Source organism: Neopsephotus bourkii, unplaced genomic scaffold (genome assembly GCF_033783945.1).
Source record: "Neopsephotus bourkii isolate Nb327-2 ecotype Australia unplaced genomic scaffold, CSIRO-AGI_Nbou_v1 NB_1036, whole genome shotgun sequence".
Taxonomy (NCBI): domain Eukaryota; kingdom Metazoa; phylum Chordata; class Aves; order Psittaciformes; family Psittacidae; genus Neopsephotus; species Neopsephotus bourkii.
The window spans coordinates 675,561-697,308 of NW_026901525.1; the positions used below are offsets into that span (position 1 = coordinate 675,561).

The 21,748-nt window shown below is 54.0% G+C and overlaps 1 protein-coding gene across 3 annotated transcripts in view; it reads left to right on the top strand.

Moving 5' to 3' along the window:
* Positions 1-21,301, top strand: part of SDC3 (syndecan 3) — a 34,967-nt gene extending 13,666 nt beyond the window's left edge. For 2 of the 3 annotated variants that reach the window (XM_061360625.1, XM_061360624.1), the window contains exons 2-5: positions 15,807-15,924; positions 16,707-17,320; positions 19,008-19,278; positions 20,207-21,301. In XM_061360625.1, coding sequence (XP_061216609.1) covers positions 15,807-15,924; positions 16,707-17,320; positions 19,008-19,278; positions 20,207-20,373 — 1,170 coding nt within the window. In that variant the 3' untranslated portion in view covers positions 20,374-21,301. The remainder of the gene's footprint in view (positions 1-15,806; positions 15,925-16,706; positions 17,321-19,007; positions 19,279-20,206) is intronic. The other variant, XM_061360626.1, reaches the window with a different exon arrangement.
* Positions 21,302-21,748: the final 447 nt, after the last annotated feature.

A 21,748-nucleotide genomic window follows, 5' to 3' on the forward strand; every position in this document is an offset into this window, starting at 1 on the left:
GCGGCTCCACAAGCATCCCAAATCCTTTCCCCGTCTGCAGGGAAGGGTTTTTCCCTGGTAAAGGAGGGGATCTGCAGGTCATAGGGACCAAACCTACGCTGCTGGTCCCTGCCTGCATCTCAGTGCTAGGACCAGCCCAGCCCAGTGGATGGGCGGGAGGGCTGGGGCTGCGCTTGGCTGGCTTTTGAAAAGGGTAATTGCTCTTTTCCTTGCCTTTTCATTGTTAGCAAAGGGCTGTTATCTGAGCAGGCAGGGAGCAAGCTGCCGCTTGGCTGGAGGGAGCCTTTCAACCCGACTGAAATGAGGCTCCAGGGCTGAGAATTGGGGCACAACGAAATAATAGCCCCGTTTCTTTATCTGAGCTCTTTATTTCTTTGAGCCGTTTCTTCACTTGAGTTATGACCCAGCCCAAAGTGGGAGCCAGAGCTGGCCTTGTGTTGCTTGGGAAGGGTGAGGAAGGGTGTAAAGAGGCTCCTGTGAAGCCAAATGCTGCTCCTGGGAGCCCATCTGGGTGCACAAAGAGGGTTCTGAAGGGTCCTGGTGTTGCACTATGAAGCCTATGATTAATCCCTCTGTGATGCTGGTGGGAGCAGAGGCTCCCTGTGCTCCAGCCGATGGGTATTTATGTGCTGTTGGGGAGAGCATCTCACTCACTCACCCACTTCAGCACAGCACCCACTGCTCACCACGTGCTCCTCCTCCTCTATACACAAAGACACCCCAAATACCCCGTTATTCCCATCTGGGAGTCCTGTGGCATCACCCATGGAGCCAGCACAGATGGGGACATGCCATTAACGCATCTTTGGAGCCCATCTGCTCGGTGTCCTGGTGCTGGCTGCGCTTTGCCAAGTGCCCATGAGTCACCCGTGTGGGGTATTTTTACCTCCATCACTCCAGGCTCCCGTGTTGCACATCTCCCTCCACAGATTCCCATTTTCCCCTCCTTAATTAATGGAAACCATCCAGGTGTGTAATAATAGCGCGGGGTGACCTGTATTTTGCACACTCTGCATTGTAATTAGGAGCTAGAACACAGAGACTGTGTGGAAACCTTTCCTGGCTATAATTAGGGAGAGAAAACCAGGGATTTTTTAAATCCATGGTGGGATATGTAGCAAGAGAGGGTCTGGATCTGGCTCTGCTGCCTCCCACCCCTTCCAGTAGCTTCCATTTACCCTGCACCATCCCAAGGCATGGATATACCTTGGTTGGTAGGTTTTGTGTATATATAATGGATATACTTTGGGATATACCTTGGTTGGTAGGTTTTATATATATATATAATGGATATACCTTGGGATATACCTTGGTTGGTAGGTTTTATATATATATATAATGGATATACCTTGGGATATACCTTGGTTGGTAGGTTTTGCATATAGATAATGGAAATACTTTGGTTGGTAGGTTTTGTATATATATAATGGATATATCTTGGTTGGTAGGTTTTATATATATATATAATGGATATACCTTGGGATATACCTTGATTGGTAGGTTTCGCATATATATAATGGATATACCTTAGTTGGTAGGTTTTGCATATATATAATGGATATACCTTGATTGGTAGGTTTTGCATATATATAATGGATATACCTTAGTTGGTAGGTTTTAAGCCTAGAAAGGACCGTGTAATCGAGTCAGAAGGGTTTATACAGCTCCTTCAGGCTTGTTCCAACAGCTCCACATCCTTGTTATGAGGGAAAACACCCCATGGGCATCTCCTACCTGCGTTTAGGGAAGGTTTGGACCAGACTTGTCAAGGTTAGGAGCAAGATGGAGAATGACAGGACCCATCTCCCAGCAGGGAGCCCTGGGGAGGATGCTCTTGGTTGAGGACCAGTCTCAGGTTGCACCTTGACTCCTGCCTTGCTCTGGCTGGTTAAGCAGTGGCTGTAATTCCCTTTAATCCTCACAGACAGGCTCCTGCCGCCGCTTCACCTGCACCATGGACCTTCACCACGGGCGGCCCCGCACCGGCAGCAGCGCCGGCAATCGGCTTATGGAGATAAAGCCACAGGGACAGGAGGGACAAAGGGAGGTGGTGGGGTTTTGGGGGGTTCAGTGTCCAGCCCAATAGGCTCAGCTTGGTCCTGGTGGGGTTTGGGGGCCAGGGAGAGCAGAGCTGTTGCCACTTCCCACACCCAGGGTGGGATGTGACCCCAGACCCACATGGTGAGTGCAGCTGGAGGGTGCAAAGCACTTCATTTCCTATGGGGAGAGGAGGGGACACCCTCTTCACACCAGCCACGTTCAGATGTATCCCCTGGTTTTTGTTCTGGCTGATGTCAATGCGCCTTCCCCATCCCTGGGTTCGATGCTTCAGACTGAAACCTTGTCCTTGGGGATGCCAACGCGTAGTAGCGAGTCCCAGAGGTTCATGATACCAAGTGCTAAAAATAAGGCTTTTTATCTACAGCCGCATGTCCTTGTGCCTTTTGGGAAGCAGGCACGAGGAAAGGCAGAAGCGGAACCGGGATGAGTGGGAGCTCTGGGCTGCTGGGGGCAATGTGGGCATTGGGGTGCTCTTTGGGGTGCTGATGTTTGTGGCTGTGAGGAAGAGCAGGGTTGATTCCTGCTCATTTCAGAGGTTATGGTGTGAGGTTGATGGAGGTGGCTGGGGTTGTGCTCTGTGACTCAGTTTCCTTATGGGTGAAAAGAGGGTGCAGGTGCCTGGGTAAGACTGGCAGAGGGATAGAAATCCCTGACCCCTTTGGCTTACCCAAATGGATGCCACTCGCTTCTGCCACCTCCCCGCTGTCATTTTAGCATTGAAGCCTCCCCAGGTAAATCCTTCGTTTTATTACACCATAAAACCCCATCAGATGCAAAGGTTTTATGCTGCCCTCCCCCCACGGCACCAGCAATCCGTCGGGATCCGAGTGCCCAGCGAGGGCTCCGGGTAATCCCTTCCCTATCGCATCCTTAATCCTCACCCTGTCCCTCGCTGAACCGGCCCTGGGGCAGAGGAAGGGAGCACGGAGCAAACCTGGGTTTGCTTCCGAGTGCTGGGTGAGGGTGACGCCACGACCAAACCTGCTGCTGGGGTTGTGTTGCAGCAAGGTGAGTGGGAACACATTCCTCTGTCCATCCCCTGTGCTGCACCCCAGTGTTCCATAGAACCATGGGATGGGGTGGGTTGGAAGGGACCTTAAAGCTCTTCCAGCTCCAATCTCTGCCATGGGCAGGGACCCCTTCCACTGGAGCAGCTTGCTCCAAGCCCCATCCAGCCTGTCCTATCGCTACAGTGCCCATCCCCAGTCTGAGCATCCAGATGTGCTCTCAGCACTGAGCTGGGGCTCCTGCTCTCCCCATCCACAGCTAAATATCCAAGGGGACCTGGACACAGCCAGGCAGCTGCCTTCATCCATCACTTTCCCACCTTGCTTGCACCCAAGCCTGGCTGCTTCCATTGTGTGCAAACCATGTCTCATGGCTAGAGCATCATTTTGGTGCTGGGTGGGCACTCAAGCTTTGAGCCCTGTGCAGAGCTGGGAATGTGGGAAGATCACCAGCAGCCATGAAAACAAACAGGGAGAGGGCAGCAGGGTTTTTAACCGAAATCCTTGCCTTTTGAAGGGTTTTGTGGTGGACTTAGCAGCAGCCGGGCAAGTTGTAACCTTGTCACTGCTCTGCTGAGTAATAGCAGTGGGGGACCTGGCCGCTTGCTCCAGTGAGAGGAGGCATCAATGGAAGTGGTAGTTGGAAGGGTGGAAGCGTGACAGTGGAAGGGATGTGAGTGCGAGGAGGCTGGCGGGGAGAGGCCGAAGCTTTTATTAGAGCAACTGATATGGTTGGGGGGAAAAAAAGCTCCAAAGCAGATAAGCTTTTGCGCTCGCGAGTCTTTATTCAGGTCCTAAATAGAAACAGCTCAGTCAGATCACTGGGTTTATTTTAATCAATTTTAGATCTGGATAAAAAAAAAGAAGGGAAAAGAAAAAGGCTGGAGAGCTGGAAATAGCTTTCTCCTGGTTGGTTTTTCCTCCCTTTTTTTTGCTTCCCGGGGAGCCCCATCACTGCAGCAGGGCTGGACAGTGCTGTGAGTGCATCGGGAACGCTGCTGGACCAGGTCATGGCCACAGCACCTCCAGACACAGCAGGGTTTGGCTTTCTACATCCCCTGAGGATGAAGTTGTGCGAGATGGAGGCCAGGGCTCCTTGGTCCTCTCCCAGGCTTGCGAGGAGATGCTGCCCAGTTGCTTTGTGACTCAGTTTCCCCACCTGAATGGCTGAGAGGATGCTGGCCCTACAACTTACAGTCGGGGAGGTCTGTGTCACACCAGGATGCTGCTGTACCCATGGGATGAAGAGTGGTCCCTTCTCATGGCTCCTGCTCTGCTAAACCTCTTGAGGGGTGATGCAGAAGCCTCCAGCGGGGCTGTGGGGTCTGTCCCCACTCCAGCATGAGCCTGTTGTAAGTGCACAACAGTGATTGTCCCCTGGGTCATTTCAGCCCTGCTCTGGCCCCGCAGGTGGGATGTTTCAAGATGCCCAGGCTGGGGATGCTTTGCTCTGTAGGCACCAGGGATTTACCTTCAGCCATTCCCAGGATTCCTCCATCCATGGTGGACATCAGCTTTGAGCTGTTGGACATCTCCTTGGCAAACACATTTCCTCTCTAAAGAGAAGGGAATTGATGCTGGGTGTCTGTCCTTGCTGGTGCACCCTTGGCACAGCACCCAGCACCTATAGGGCACGGTACCCAGGACCCAGCCTGTCTTCTCTGCTGGTGGCATGGTGTTGCCCAAGTGCTGGGGTGCCTTAAGGCCACTGGTTTTCACCCCCATGGGGATGCTGAAACACTGCCGTCCCGCTCACTGTATCAGCCACCATTATCCTTGTAAAGGCCGCATGGAAAAGGCTTGTTTAGTTACATTGCATGAGGAGGACTTCATCTGGGGGCAGGAAACAAGGAGGCTCGGGCTGTATAAATATTTGAACAACCCCTTCCAGTCCCATAACCCCCTTTCACACATCCACCCATCACGTGCAGGCAGGATACCTTGAAACGCTTCCCACCGCATCCAGAAAGCCTTCACATCCCCCATTCCCAGTGTAAGGACAGCGAGAACACGGAGTGGTTTTGTCCATTGGCAGGAGCTTTGCTCATTTATAAGGCTTGAAACCTCCAGCTCTTTATTTGCTTGGTAAGCTGAGCCCTGCAGTGTTTCCTGCGCAAGGACCAGTAACCAGAGATGGGCAACGCTGAGGTCAAGGTTCTGGTCTCCAGCAGATCTGAAGCATTTGCTTTCATTTGGAAACCTTACCTTCAGTGGCACGGTGCAGAGCCTAAGCTATTCCAGATGGGACACATCGGGAACCAGGTCCTGGTGCCCTGGAGGTGGCTGCTTTTGGGGTGACCGCATTGCTGCATCCTGTCCCATTGCTCCTGCAGCCAGTGGGTCCTTTGGGACCACGTCTCCTCCCATTGCACAAAGCAGAGTCTGAACAGATGCAGGTGCTCTCCTGTGCAGGAAAAGTCGTGCTTTCAAAGCTGTGTATTTATTGTCTTTGTCACACACCAGGTTTCATTGCTGGATGCCTCTGGATGCGGAGGGGAGCGCAGCCACTGAACTGAAGGGGCTGGTGCTGTTGGAAGGGAGATTGATTACATTTCCAGCCGAATAACTGCAGCAGATAAAGTTCAGGGTGGATAAATATAGGTTGAGGGCTCTTTGTGTGTGGATTAGAAAGAGGAAATACCTTTTTTCTCCCTCAATTGAGTTGCTGCGCGTGGGAAACGTCAGCCTGCTCCTGAGCACTTCTGGAGGGAGAGAGGTTCATTCTGCAGCTGGAAAATGAAGTGAATTGGATGGTTGCTGCCTTGTCCAGAGGGGCTGGATAGAGCCAGGATGCAGCCCCAGGCTGGCTATTGGCCTTTCCCTGCTTTATCACATCAGCTCTCCTCCCTGGGCATGGGCAGCGAGGGCAGGGAGTCCCGTGTGAGCTCCCCACCCTGCTCTAATTCCCATAGGAGAGCTGAGTGATGAGACAAGACAGCAGGAATTGGGTTACTCTTGGTGGTGAGAAGCTCTTCCACGTGCACTGGGAACCACTCACTGTTTGCAAGGAGCCTGAGCTGGGGTTTTCACACGCCTTTTGAGTGCTAATACCTGGTCGCTCTGAATGTAATCATGCATTGATCTATTTTTAAGGTGCAAAAAAAAGTGAGTATTTAAGTGTTAAGCAAGAAACACTTGGTATTTGCACATCTTTCAAGTGCTGGTTGATTAACTCTCTCAACACCCCCAAAATCAGGTGCATTCCCCCAGTGATAGCAGCACATCAGTCCGAGGAAATCACTGCACCTCACTAGGAACCTGATGTCCCCAGTGTTATCCCTGTACCTCAGTTAATCCATGTGCTCTTGCCCCATCCCTCTTCGTTTTGCTTGGGAGTCCTGTCCTCGTGGATGGTCTTGATAAGGATTAACCCCCCCATTGCCAAGGGTCTATTCTGGTTTAGGGGCTTGGAGTAAATGGAGGAGTCGGGAGCGCAACGCATGCAAACCTTGCTTCATCCCAGCCTTGCTTGTAATGCACTGGGCATTAAATCCTTGTGTCTCAAGGGCTGGCGCCACCATCGTGTTTTGTTAGTGCTGCTGCTGCCTCCCCAGTGCTTTAACATGAGAAACCCGAGCAGGGATTAGGTTTCCCCGGCTCCAGCCATGCAGCATGGCTGGGGGAGAACAAGGAGGCCAGTGTCCGAGGCGCTGTGCATCCAGCCATCCCACACCTATTGGATTCCACCCTTTCTGCTTGCTGTGGGTTAAAACTGAACCTGGTGATGCCCAGAGGCTCATGGCATCGGGTGCATGGTGGTGGCTTTCCTCTGCCTGCTGTGTCCATCCTTCCCTGGGCATGAGGAAGGGAAGTGAATGGGCTCCCACTGGTAGCAAATAGGGTGGAAAGGGGGGGGAAAGCTCTTTTCCTATCTGAGGCTCCTCTCTCGGGGCTGGTGGGCCTGTGGAGATGCTGGCGTTGCCCTCGGGTGACCTGGGAAGCGTGTAATCAACCCAACCATCTGGCTGAGGAGATTTGGGGGTGTGGAGGAGCTCAAGCTGTTGCCAACCCCCCCGAGCTCTCAGCAGGGCTGGTGCTCAGCTGTGGCCAGGGCTGATGGGGGCTTTGACTCTCTAGTGACCCCCCAAAAGGAACAGGACAGTCCTTGGGAATGGAGAACCCCCCTTATGAGGCTGAAATAAAACCTCATTTTCATCATTTATTTTCAGAGACATTCATTTTCATTTACCCCTGATGAGCAATAGCCGGGAAGGTGATGAAGGGGTTAAGTGGGAATAATGAGTTCAGGTCCCCACCAAAAGCCTCTCAGGTGTAATTAGGAGAGTAATTCAGAGAGGAGCTGCTCTCCATCAAGGCCCAGCACCCAGTACATCCCCACCCATGTGTCCCTATAGCTCCTCATCGTAGAGTCTAAGAGGAGGGAGCTCTGAAAGGAGCCTTTGTGGAAGGTGAGAAAAGCTCCAGACAGTTTTGCATGTTAAGCTGCAATAGGATTATGGAGCAGAGCAAATTAAATCAATTCTGTAATGACTGGGAGGAATTCCTGCTGATGGCTGCAGCTCCCCAGCCCCGGGGAAGGAAATGGTGGATGGAGCCCACCATGGATGGTGGTCTGGGGGCTGTGGACATCGTGCTGGGTATTCACAGGGCTGCCTGCGTCACCATCCAATGTGCAATCCCATGGGAATTACTGAGTCTGGAGCACACTGTGGATCCTTTGGTGTGGAAAAGGGATCAGCCTGGCCAGGCACAGTGGGAGGTGAAGGAGGCAGAGCTGGGGGTGCAGGCACCCCGGCTGCCCAAGACTATCCCTCCCCTCCAGCCTGGCCTGGTTCCGCTCCATCCCATGCAGGTGGTCTCTGTTTGCCCCCCACGTCAGCAGGATGCTCCAAGTATAGGATGGATGGCACTGTCGGTTTGGGATGTGAGTTGGGTATCACGGTGCTCCAGGCTGTGGCATGGGACTGTCCCCTCTCCAGGGGTCTGCAGGGCCTGGCTTTGGCTTTTCCCTGTGCTGGCTCATCCAGGCTTGGGGAACCTCCTGCTCCATTCCTGCATCTGCCGACAGCATCGTTCCCAGCCAAGTGCTCCATCAGCTCTGGCCAAACCCACAGCTATGGGGCGAAGGGCCATGCTTCAACCCACTGAGGATGCAGCAGCAACCAAACACAGTGATCCGGGAGGTGTTTGTGGGGACCCCAAAAAGCCGGCTCCTTGCCTGATGCAATCCCAGCTGATGCGTGGCTCCTTTGTGCCTCTTCCCCAGGGATTTACATGCAGCAGGAGGTGGGGACTTGCGCTTTGTGCTTGGCTTTGTTTTCTCCTCCATGGCCCCCGAGGTAAGAGTGCAGCGTGCTGGGAGATGAGGTGTTAGCAGCAACCCACCTTGTCCTCCTTGGGAGGTTTGCTGTTTTCCATGCCAGCCCTGGCTCGGGGGTATTTACTCTGTAATGGGTAGGGTCTGGCACTAATCCATTGAATTGGGATAAAGAATGACAGTGGAGACACGATCCCAAGGAGGAGGGGGAAGAGCTGAGCCTGGTTTAGGGTACCTAGGCCTGGCAGTTCATTATGTGATGGTGAAACACTCCTAGTGTATGCATCCGAAGGCAGGTTTCAGGATGTGGCTGCTCCCAGCCTGGCTCCTCGCAGCGCTGCCTGCGTTGGCAGTGGAGGATCGATACAAAGCCAGAATAATTGCTGCTCCTTGCTAAATGTTAATGATTGTTTTACTTGCATAAAATAACGGGCTTATTAAATCAGAATGCGCTGGGGTTTAGGCAGCTGTTGTGCAGGGGCTCCATTAATCAGGGAAAGAATGAAGTCACACAAACGACCTGGCTGCTGCTTGTGTGAGCTCACACCACAGCTCGCAAGTTGGCTGTGAGCATCACCCCCTCCCTGCTTTCCATCAGCATCCTGCACCCCAAACTGCCTCCTAGCTTTACCATGGGCATCTCCATCTCACGCAGCTTTGGTGGTCTCCAGCATCAATCCATGAGCAAAAGGCTGGCTGGGGCTCACCATGCTGGGACATGGAGGTCTTTTCCCAAAGCAGCAGGTCCCTGTGCCACTGAGATGCTGTCTGGAGCAGCTTTCCAACAGGTTTATTTTTAACTCACAGCCTTGGATCCAAGAGTGGAAATTCAGTGATTTTTTTTTTGTTGTTCTGTAATGGGAAAAGAATTGTGGAGTTTTTAAGGCTCAGAAACAATGTTTTCATTCCAGCTTTATGTGCAAGTGAATATTATTTCAACTGTTTATAGTATCACTAAATCACATGTTGTGACGAGCTATTGAGCCTGGCTATATAAAACACCAGAAAAGCGCTTTCAAAGGGTGATTAATTGAAAATATCCTGCGGAAAATAGCAAAGAAATAATCGCTTTTCCCACAATATGGTCTCAGGTTTTCCTGGACAAAATGGTTTTCAGCCCTCGATGGATTACTGACCCTGGCTGCGTCCTTCCGAGCTCTCCAACACGGCCAGAGTCAGCATCTCCCATGGATGACACAGCCCAGCATTCCCATTGCTGTTTGCATCTCTCCATCCTGGCCAAAGCCAGTCCCTGCCCACCTTGTCCTCTCCTCTTGCCCTTGCAGCATGCAGGGCAGTGGGTCTGCTGCTGGGACCAGGGGGTTTGGGATTCCCAAAGCTGTCTCAATGGGCTGAAATGCAAACAGAATGTTGAGACTTTGCCTTTCTGGTTTTGCTCTTTGTTTTGCAAGCAGGGTAGGCAGGGGATTGGGTGCAGAGGCAAGAACCTGTGCTTGCACCAGGGGATAGGGAGGGATCGGTTGCAAGCCAGTCCTTGCGCTTCCATTTACAGCCCTGTCCTGTTCTCTAGGCTGCCTTCACACTGGTTCGATCTTCCTTCTCCTCTTTGCCCACTTGTTGGGATGTGGAGCAGGCTGGTCCCTGCATCCCTGCTGATGCTCTCCACATGCATCCTTTCCCCTGCCTTGGCTCCATCTCATGCCCTAGAGTTGTGCTGGTGGCTGTGGACACCCATACCATTGGATAACATCACTTTCATCCCCAGCTTGCCATGCCAGCTCTCCCCACAGCAGGAGCCTTCCCATTTCAAACCCCACATGTGGTGCTGGGGACTGCAGTTGGACCGATGGGAGGATGCAGGTGGGCTGCTCAGGCTCCGATGCTTTCCTGGGGTTCGCTTTGCCTCTAGAGTTGCTGAGCTCTGCTCTCCATGCACATTGCCCATGAGCCAAGGGAAGGGGCTTTGCCACCTCGCTTTGTCCCCCATCACCACCTGCTTAACCTCTGGACGTGAACCGAGCCTGCATCACAGCTGCCTTAAAAACCACCAAATTCCAGCTCTTTTTATGTCCTTTCTGATTCCCTCAGGGAAAACTCTTGCTCCTCACAGCCAGGAGAGTTAGAAACATCCCCAGCCTTCAATCACACGCAGGCTGGGTCAGAGAACATCCCAGCCAGGGCTGCTGTGGTGTGGGGTGATGCTCTGACCCCCTGCAAGTCTCACAGGCAGTGGATGCTGGGAATTGAATCAGGATTTCTCCCCCCCCCCAGGACCACTCCCCAGGAGCTGGAGGCAACTTTTCTCCCCACCCCGCTGCCCACCCCATCAGGTCATTCAATTCCTCCTTCCCCATGACCCCCAGTAGGGAACAGACCCCAGACCCGGATCCTGTGGATGCGCTGGAGGACACCACCCATCGCCCCGCACCAGCCATGGATGCGTCGCCATGGAGGAGGCGGTTTCCATGGCTACCGTTGCTATGCTGATGGGTACTGGTGAAGGGCCTGAGAGCATCCCAGGGAGGTTCACCAACCAGCCTCTCTCTGTGGTTAAAGATTAATTGATTTATAAGGTTCCCTTCCTCCTGGTGAGAAACCCAGACACTCAGCAGTGAATATTGCTTTTGCAATGGCTGTGCATTTTGGGTTTGATGTTTAGGGCAGGTTTAGGGTTTTAGCCCTGCCATGGAGTGGGAACACCCTAAAAAATGTAACACCCTAATGATGCTGTGAGGGCTGGAGCAGCTCTGCTCTGGAGCCAGGCTGAGAGAGCTGGGCTGGGTCAGCCTAGGGAGAGAAGGCCCCTTAAGGGGAGACCTTAGAGCAGCTCCAGTGCCTAAAGGGGCTGCAGGAAACCTGGAGAAGGGCTTGGGACAAGGGATGTAGGGACAGGCCAAGGGGAATGGCTTGAACCTGCCCGAGGGGAGACTGAGCTGAGCTCTTAGGCAGAAGCTCTTCCCTGTGAGGGTGCTGAGGCGCTGGCACAGGGTGCCCAGAGAAGCTGTGGCTGCCCCATCCCTGGCAGTGCTCAAGGCCAGGTTGGACACAGGGGCTTGGAGCAAGCTGCTCCAGTGGAAGGGGTCCCTGCCCGTGGCAGGGGTTGGAGCTGGAGGAGCTTTAAGGGGCTGTGCTGCGTGGGTGAGATGGGCATAGAGGATGGAGAGGGACTGAAGCTTTTTTAATCTCCCTGCTCAGCTCCAGCAGTCCCAGGCCAAAGGGTCAGAGCTCTCACTTGCTTTCCAAGGCTCTTAGCATGGATATGGGTGTGATTGTGCTGCTCCAGCCCCTTGGCTGCTGTTCCTGGCCGATCCAGCCAAGCTGCAGAGCAGAGGCATCGAAGAGGCTGTGTGGGCATCATCTCCTGCCCATCTTGCTCAGCCTCATGGGGGCTATGGGACCAGAAGGGTCCTTTGGGATCAAGTGGAGGATGTTTTTGTTTCCAGGCTTGATGTAGTGGCCATGTCATCTCCAGAGCATCTGTTGGGTCTGACACATATTTTGGGTCATTTAGAGAACTGGAGGGATGTTTATTGACATCTGGCTGCCTGGTCTGTGGTCTATGGAGACTGCTTTGCACCAGGACTTCCTCTTATAGCAGATCTGTGACCTTTCTGGATGTTGGAGGCCTTGAAAAAGGGCAAGTGATTGGGGTGTGGAGGATGCCAGAGCTGGATCCTGGCCCTGGCTGTCTCCATGGCTGGCATGGGCTGAGCCACAGGGAGGAACAGAGCCACACGGAGCAGTTCCCTTTTTTGCAGGACAGTCCTGAGCATGGCCTGGTGGAGAGCCAGCACCTCCCAGGGCAGTTTAAACCTTCCCACTCCTTTTTGCCTCCCATGATTTAGACATTGCCAAAGGTGATGCAACCCCCAGGCCCAGCTGGCGTGTTGGGATCCAGTGCCTCCAGCAGCTTTGCCTTTCCCTAATGAATCCTGTCCAGGGCAAGCAGCACTGATCTGTTGGGTGTCCCCCTGTCAACAGCCATTGATAGGGAAGCTGTAATTGCAGGGATGGAGCTGCTGTCCCTTGGCTTGAGCTGGGGGTGGCGTGGGGCAAGGAGCACTGGGGCCAGGATCAGCATCGCACTGGGGTCTCCTCATGCTTTGGTCTCCCCATGCTGGGGTTTCCTCCCTTCCCCGAGGAGCCTCTCTCTGCCTGGCCCAGCTTTGCATTGTGCACCCAGAAAGGGCTGCACAGAGGATGTGGGGGTCCTGTGAGTATGTCCCCCCTGTCCCAACCATGGGCAAGGGGTGGATGTGGCTGTGTCATCCCCCAGTCCTAGACAGGCAGGAAAACCATGGAAAACCCTCTTTTGGTGCTTGCAATGCTTGCTGAAGCAGCAGCACCAGCACGCAGCGGGGTCAGGACAGTCCTTGACACAGTCCCCCAAGGAACAAGGGATGGGACAAGAGGAACCGGCCTCAAGCTGCACCAGGGCAGGTTTAGATGGAGCTGAGGAACAATTCCTGCCCCAGAGGGTGCTCAGGCATTGGAACAGGCTGCCCAGGGCAGGGCTGCAGGCACCGTCCCTGCAAGTGTTCACACAGCGTGGAGGTGATGCCCTCAGTGTCATGGGTTAGGGGTGGCCTTGGCAGTGCTGGGCAATGGTTGGACTGGATGAGCTTAAAGAGCTTTCCCAACCTGATTCTGTGACCCTATCCCAGGGAGCAGGGGCAGCGAGGGATGGATCCAGCACACCCAGGGAGCCTGCAGGATCTGGGATGAGGTCTGGATGGGGTTTCTCTTTTGGGACGCATCCAGCCAGCTGCGCCTTTGATGCGATGGGGCTGGGAGGCAGCCGCAGGCTGGGAGCTGCCGTCCTGTGTGATTTGTGATTTCCTGGGCTGGCAAAAGCAGCGCTCCTCTCCCCTTCATCCCATGGTGCAAGGGGGGAGCAGCCCCCTCCTCGCAGGGGGGCTGTGTGGGGCTGGGGGCATGCGGAGTGTTAGGGATCCAAGCAGCAGTAAATCCAAATAAACACCGACTGTTCCCAAGATTTACTGCATGAGCCTGACCTAATACCATCGGGGCTGCAGCTGGGGCAGCCTGCCTGGGAGGAGGGTTATGTCAGTACCGCATGGGAGCTTGTTTGGGGGGCAGCCGTGTCCCAGACATCCCCCTTCTGCACTGGGAATGCCTGTTGAAGCCTCAAGGCTTTACCAGTAAATCATTGTGAAGCTGGATGAGCTGGGGCTGTGCTTGCTGCAGTCACGGGGTGCCCCATGGCTGGTCCTGGCTGTGTGGTTCTTTAGTAGGATGGAGGATGCTGGAGTAAGGGGTTGCCCAGCATCCGTTGCTCCTTGCCATTGTTTTGTATCACCACCTCCCCCTGCACGCAGGAGCAGCATCCAGAGACTTGCAGACAAGGAAGAGAAGGGAAACTCTCTTCCATCCCACGTTAGGTCCCATTTCACCTCTCCTAAGCAGCAGGAACGCCGCAGCTTCATGAACACGTGCTGAGGCGCTGGCACAGGGTGCCCAGAGAAGCAGCGGCTGCCCCATCCCTGGCAGTGCTCTATGTATAACCAGCACTGATTGATGCCGATCCTCTGGAATCCACTTAGGACAAAACCTGGCTGGGAATCTCTCTGCTCTGCGGCAGGCTGGCGTGTGAGGGGCAGGCGTGGGAGAGACGTCTCTCACATCAGGGGAGTCGTCTCCACAGAGCCAGGTTTGGCCCTGCGAGGTGTTGTATTGCTGTGAAGTTGTTCCCTGCTGCAGTCAGCGCCGCCAGGGGATGGAGCCCTGCGGGGCTGGGGCATGGATCCTGCTCCCGCAGCCTGGACCGGGTGATGGGGTCACACAGGGCAGGTTTGGGGTTGATGCAGAGGAAAGGCTCCCAGCTCTAAACATCTGCGTCCTGTTTGGGAGCCGCATGATGCAGGTTGGAGCCTGGAGACTTCCCCGCCTGGAGAAGAGAAGGCTCCTGAAGGGGAGACCTTAGAGCAGCTCCAGTGCCTAAAGGGGTGCAGGAAACCTGGAGAGGGGCTTGGATGACACAGGGAAGTGTCTTGCAGCCCAAATGCATCTTGCTTCAGCCAAGGGTTTTCTCTCCCTTTCGAGCTGGCTCTAGGAGGAGAGATGTGGGGACACAACCCGAATTAAGAGCCAATTTTCTATGTCATGGGCCCTTCTGACTCCTCAAGATTGCTTTTTGTTCCAATCTGGAATGAAAACAAAGAAACCCCAACCTTTTGTCAAGAGGTAAAACGCTCCAAGAGGTGATGGGGACCCTTCAACCCCTTCATTTCCAATTTAAGCACTAACCTGCCTCCTTACATCTTGGAACATCTGATGCTATCTTGCAGATCAAAGACTCCTTGTTTGGCTTGTAATGAAGTGTCAAACTGTTTCCTTGCAACACAACCAGGAGACACTTTGATCTGCAAAACAAGATGTTTAAGAGCCCTACTAGCAAGGGCTCTTCAAGTTTTAGCACTGTAAAGCAGTGGAATATGTGAAGTCTGATATTGTTTCATATGGAGACTTCCTGAGCCGCAGCAGCTGGGAGGCGTGTGTTACTGTCACATCTGCGCCAGGAATCACACAAAAATCACCTAAACCCAACAATAATGAGCTGGAGAAACCGATTATTTCCCCATTAGTTTCCAACAGCAGTTGTTGGACTTTCTCCTCCCCTTTTCCAGAGGGCTTGTTTCCATGGGAAATGTCATTGGCATCAATGGGAGCTCCCCACAGGTCATCTTGCCTGCAGGATTTGCAGCAGTGAATTGTTTTGGGGGCAAACCCACCCTATTTGGGTGTTTCAGCTGCTGTGGTCTGGCTCTTCCCTGGCGTTATCCCTCGAGGGCTGTCCGGGGGTGTCTGTGCAAGCAGTGGTGGGGCTGGATCTGCTCATAGAAACATAGAATGGTTTGGGTTGGAAAGGACCTTAAGATCATCCAGTTCCAACCCCCTGCCATGGGCAGGGACACCTCGCTCTAAACCATATTACCCAAGGCCTCGTCCAACCTGGCCTTGAACACTGCCAGGGATGGAGCATTCACAACCTCCCTGGGCAACCCATTCCAGTGCCTCACCACCCTTACAGGAAAGAATTTCTTCCTTATATCCAATCTAAACTTCCCCTGTTTAAGTTTTAACCCATTACCCCTTGCCCTATCACTACAGTCCCTAATGAAGAGTCCCTCCCCAGCATCCCTATAGGCCCCCTTCAGATACTGGAAGCTGCTCTGAGGTCTCCACGCAGCTTCTCTTCTCCAGGCTGAACAGCCCCAACTTTCTCAGCCGGTCTTCATACAGGAGGTGCTCCAGCCCCTGAGCATCCTCATGGCCCTTCTCTGGACTTGTTCCAACAGTTCCGTGTCCTTTTTATGTTGAGGACACCAGAACTGCACGCAATGCTCCAAGTGAGGTCTCACGAGAGCAGAATAAAGGGTCAGGATCACCTCCTTCGACCTGCTGGTCACGCTCCTTTTGATGCAGCCCAGGATACGGTTGGCTTTATGGCTTTCATATGTGTCCCCATTCGGCTGCAGGCTCAGCGCTGGCGCAATGAGAACTACGAGAGGCCCGTGGACCTGGAGGGCTCCGGGGACGATGACCCCTTTGGGGATGATGAACTGGATGACATCTACTCGGGCTCAGGCTCAGGGTGTAAGTAGCTGTGGGGAAGGGTCCTTGGTGGGACTGGAGAGGGGTTTGCCATGGGATGTGAGGGAGGGATTGCCCTTATCCACCTCCTGCCCTTTCCTAGGCAAAAGCGAAGGGAACCATCCCAAAGCTGGGCTCAGGTGATTCCATTTCCCATTTTAGTCTCTGGTGCTATGGGGCAGGATTAGTCCTTCTCTGGCACAACGGCACATGTTATAGAGGTTATAGAGGTTTCATTGACCCCAGCGAGGGGCTTTGGCCAGCACATGGGAATGTCATAGAATCACAGAACCACAGAACCACAGCCTGCATTGGGTTGGAAGGGACCTTAAAGGTCACCCAGCTCCATCCCACTGCCATGGGCAGGAGCACCTCACACTAGATCATGTTCCCAAGCCCCTGTGTCCAACCTGGCCTTGAACACTGCCAGGAATGGGGCAGCCACAGCTTCTCTGGACACCCTGTGCCAGCGCCTCAACACCCTCACAGGGAAGAACTTCCACCTTAGTTCTAAGCTAAATCTCCCCTGTTTAAGCTTAAACCCATCACTCCTTGTCCTATTGCTAGAGTCCCTGATGAAGTGTCCCTCTTCAGCACCATTGTAAGCCCCTTTCAGATAGTGGAATGCTGCAGATTTGCTTGGTTTCAGCTGAGCCTGGAACCAGTCCCTGCTCTCATTGCTGGGCGGTGAGGCCAGGTACATTCCAGGTACATTCCAGGTACATTCCAGGTACATTCCAGCCCTTGGAAATGTTTCACCCTCCTTTCTTCTCCCCCTGTTTCAGATTTCGAGAGGGAGTCGGGGCTCGAGACGGCCGTGAGCCTCCCCACGGACACATCCATCGCTCTGCCCACCACAGTGGCCGTGCTGCCCATCACCATGGTGCAGCCCGTGGCTACCCCCTTTGAGCCCTTCCCTGCTGAGGACACCACCCCCGGGCAGACCACCAGCATCCTGTACATCCCCAGGGTGACAGAGACACCAGTGATCCCCAGCTGGAAAGCGAGCACCACCAGTACCACTGCCAGCATCTCCCCTACCACCATGACCACCACCACCACGACCACAACCAGCACGACCACCACCACCGCGGCCACCACCACCACCACCAGCACCACCACCGTGGCCGCTGCCAAGCCCACCACCATCAGGAGGTTCCTGCTCCCCTTTGTCACCAAGGCAGCCACCACCCGGGCCACCACCCTGGAGACCCCCACCACATCCAGCCTCGCAACCAGCACCCCAACAGAGGTGGCCACGACGCGGCTTGTCCCCACCAGCACGGCCAAACCCAGGGCACTGCCAAAACCAACCAGCTCCAGGACTGCAGAGCCCACAGACAAAAGCACTGCCTTGCCTTCCAGTCCTGCCACGCTGCCACCCACAGAAGCCCCCCAGGTAGGAGGCAGGAGCCCTTCTCACCTGCTAAAGGGCTCGTGGGCCATGTTGGAAGCCAAGCAATGGTGATGGGAAGCCTCTGGTGTTGATCCATCCTTAGCCTGTTGCTCAGAGCGAGGTCAAAGCCAGGTTGGGGTCTTCCAATCCCTGCAGATTGGAAGATTTGGAGAGCTGGAGATGGGAGACTAAAGAGCAGGGGGGGTTAGTACAGGCAGAGCATGATGATGAGGCTGGAATAAGAGATGATGGGCGGCACACAGTGTATGCCGTGCATTCCTGGTGCCACCAGCTCTGCCTTGCCAGGGTTTGGTGCTTTGGGTTTGGTGTTTGGGTTCATTGCACCATTTCCCACCTTACAGCCTGTCACTGGGAGGCCCAAATGCTTCACAATTCCAGCTTGAGGGAGCGTTTCCAGCCTGTTGGGTGTCCTGAGCAGGGGGTTTAATGTGCTGCTCCATCTCTCGTTCAGAACCCCCCAGGGGCCCTTTGAAAACTGCTTTGACTGAAAGGCGGAGTGATCTGTCTAAACCAGTCCCTCTTTTCTGTATGTAGATGTACGTACAGCGCTGGGGGCTCTCGCTGACCTTCAATTAATCCCTGTCACAAAACTGCCTGCTTGCGGGAAGCACTGAGCCGTGTGTTCATGCCAGGGGCAGTGTGATATGGAGAGGGCTCCTCGCCTGCCCCAGCTTCGGCCCATTGAGCTTTGTAACATCCCGAGGCAGACGTGGAGGGAGCTGTTTGCTCCAGGAAGGAGGGATCCCAGGGAGGTTTTGCTCAGGGATGCTCAGCGTGGTCCAGCGCAGCATCTGGACGTGCAGCGGATCAGGCTGCTGGGACAAGGGGGAATGGGAAGGGGGATTTGGCCCTGAGTGAGCTGCAGATATGGGGATGAGCAGGAGGCAATGAATAGGTCACGGTTGGGCTGGAGCAGCTCTGCTCTGGAGCCAGGCTGAGAGAGCTGGGCTGAGGCAGCCTGGAGAAGAGAAGGCTCCTGAAGGGGAGACCTTAGAGCAGCTCCAGTGCCTAAAGGGGCTGCAGGAAAGCTGGAGAGGGGCTTGGGACAAGGGCCTGTAGGGACAGGCCAAGGGGAATGGCTTGAACCTGCCCGAGGGGAGACTGAGATGAGCTCTTAGGCTAAAGTTGGACCCATCTTCCCAGTTGTGTCCTGTGCCACAGGGCTGCAACCACAGAAGCAGGTTGAAGGGAGAAAAAGGAGAAGGAAGGGACCTCCCTGGGGCTCGTCTGATGGCATCAATCTTTACACTTGCTATGTTGCTGTAGCACAAAGAGTTGCATCACTTCATGCCCAGCAAGGAGGCATCTGTGAGATGTTTCAGAGAGCCCAAATGAGGGTCTGGGGTGTGGGGCTCTCTTCAGGGGGAGCTACAGGGAGCAGGTGAGAGTTTGTGAATCTCGGGGTACCTGGGATAGAAACATATAAGAACGGTCCAGCTCAGCCACAGGGGCCTCAGCCTTTTGGTGACCATCATGATGTGGGGTTGTGTTACTTGATGCAATGTAATCATTGGCAGTGACACAGGGAAGGGACACCCCAGCATTATCCCCCATGTTCCCTCCTGTCATCAGCACTGTGATGTCCTTCCTCTGGACACATGAGAGCTGCTGAAGGCAGGAACCACTCCTTGGTCCTTGTCCCCTTGCTCCATCTTGTCCTTTCTCCCAGATGGAGCCAGGGGAGGTGACGACAGCCCTTGACAACGAGCTGGAGGTCCCGGTCAGCAGCGGCCCCAGTGGGGACTTTGAGATCCGGGAGGAGGAAGAGACGACTCGTCCTGAGCTTGGCAACGAGGTGATGGCTGTGGTGACCCCCCCATCGGGACCAGGGCTGGGCAAGAACGTGGAACCAGGGCTGATGGACAACACGATAGACTCTGGCAACTCGGCCGCTCAGCTCCCCCAGAAGAACATCCTGGAGAGGAAAGAAGTGTTGATAGGTGAGAGCTTGTGGGGAAGAGCTGGGGGCTTTAGGGATGGGGCAGAGAGCTGGGATGGCCGTGCCCCAGGATTGGGGCTGAGCTTTGGAAGGACATTGAGGTAGTGTCAAATGTGGGATAGCCCACAACAGGCACTCTTCTGGGAAATTCCCAAGGGTCTTCATGTCTTTGCAAGGAGAGTACAGAGCTGGGCACAGTTTGCTTTTGCTAAGATGGTTTTCCAGGGAAAACATAGGATATTAGTGGAAACACTGCTCCCTACAACTGCTTGACAGGAGGATGGAGTCAGGAGGTGGCAAGTGTTCACACACCGTGTAGACGAGGCCCTCAGTGGTGGCCTTGGCCGTGCTGGGGAATGGTTGGTCTTGGTGAGCTTAAAGTCTTTTCCAATCTAAATAATGTTATGATTCTGTGATTTTACATGCTAATGTACTGGCTGAAAGCCAACTGGCCACCTCTGACTACAAGGGACGTTAGTGATGGGGCAGCAGGGTCAATGTCCCATCACCAGCTAAAGAGAGCTGGAGGTAACGGCACAGCAAAGCAGCTATTGTTCGGGTGGTCTTCAGCTGAGTGTGGCAGATGCTGGGAGGCTCCCAAATGAGCAGCTCTTTGGGGGTGTTTTCTGCACCCTCGCACAAGGGACCTCTCTCTGTGCCTGGGCTGCTTTGGGCCAGTCATCCACTTTCGGGTCTTACCCACCCTTCAGCATCACTGCACTTGGGGAGCTTGTTGAAGCTCCTTGAGCCACATCATTGCACCAGCCCCTCACTTTAATGTTCAGTTTTCTTAACCATAGATTTGAGGAGGAAAGTTGCAAAGCACAAAACCAAACTGGAATCCAAAATGATCCCCCCCCTCCCTATTATTTGCTCTGAAAGCCATTCCGGGGCAGCACTGATGGATGTGCTACTTGTCTGTGTTGCAGCGGTGATCGTGGGAGGCGTGGTGGGAGCTCTCTTCGCTGCCTTCCTTGTCATGCTGCTCATCTACCGGATGAAGAAGAAGGATGAGGGCAGTTACACACTGGAGGAGCCCAAGCAAGCCAATGTGACGTACCAGAAGCCTGACAAGCAGGAGGAGTTTTACGCGTAGATGGAGAGCCTGGCGTGCCTCACGCTCCCTCCCTCCCCGCTCCAAACTCTCCCTCCTCCTCTACTTCATCCAGTCTCTCTCTTTCTCTCTTTCTTTCTCTCTTCTTTGGATCAGACTGTGAATTTAAAAAGCAAAACCTGCAACAGCTAAAGGAGAAAACACATCTTCAGCAGGATGGAAAACCAAGTGCCCAGAGCATCGCTGAGTTCAGACCGAGTACCGCTGGCCTTTCACAGTGGGAGGCATGGGGCATGGAGCCAACACCAAGGAACCCGTGTCCAGGGAGCACCCTGATGAGCATGGGACAGTGTGTTCAGGCTGCCAACAACAGCTGGAGGTCACTGGGCTTTTCCCACCAACACAACGGACTCTGGGATCCAGACACCTTCTACCAGCCCTGGGGCACAGGGGGGTTGGTTTGGATTTATCTTCCTTTATTTTTCCCTTTGGAAAGGAGGGAGGTTTCTTTCTCTCTCTCTTGTTTTTAATTCTTCTTTTCTTTTTGAATGGGGTCGGTTGGTTTGCAGGAATTTCCTTGCTCCCTGCTTCTGTTTGAAGAGAGGACACGACTCTCAAATACGCTTCGAACCTTGAAAACAAGCACAAGGGGCTGGAATACCTGATGCCCCAGGGTTTGCTCTTGGAGTGAGGAAAGGCAAAACCACACACACACACGTGGCCAGTACGCTGGAAATGATCTTTTTAGATCAACTCTTTGGAGAGTTTGTGGAGCAGCAAGAAGCTGCATTGGGGTATCTCCTGCTGCTCTCCTCCTGCCACCACCTCGCTTCACTGCATCGCTGTGCACAGCCAGAGACCTTAAATCTATAGAAGTCGCGTGTCGCCGGCTGCTGAGGGGTTTGGTGGAGAAGGGACCTTGCTTTCGCTGGGTTTTCACTGTGACCAATAAAACTCAGCTTGCGCAGTACGACCGACAGCACTGGTTTTACAACAGAGCGGGACGTTGCTTGGTGGGGAGCTGGCAGGGAGAGGAGTTGGAAATGGAGAAGCTGAATCCTCTCCCCTGTTACCCCAGAGGGGATAAGAAAGCCCTACAAGATGTAAGACACAGCATAACAAATGCAAAGCCAAGGCAATACCGTGTCCCCTTTGGGGTTTGTGAAGGGTCCCCATCACACCACTTGCACCCAGAAGATGAGGAAGGTGAGGCCAAGCAATGGCTTCCCACCAGTCCACCCCAGAGCAGGTTGGCTGCTACATATCATTTACAAGACCCAGGACTGATGGTTTGTGTTTCTTTTGTTGTTGCTTAAATTCCAGTACAACCCACAGGGCACCCAGGAGCCTGAGAGCAATAGATCCTGGAAACCATCACCACCCAAGTGCAGTGGTTTCCCCCCCTGAGGCTACCTAA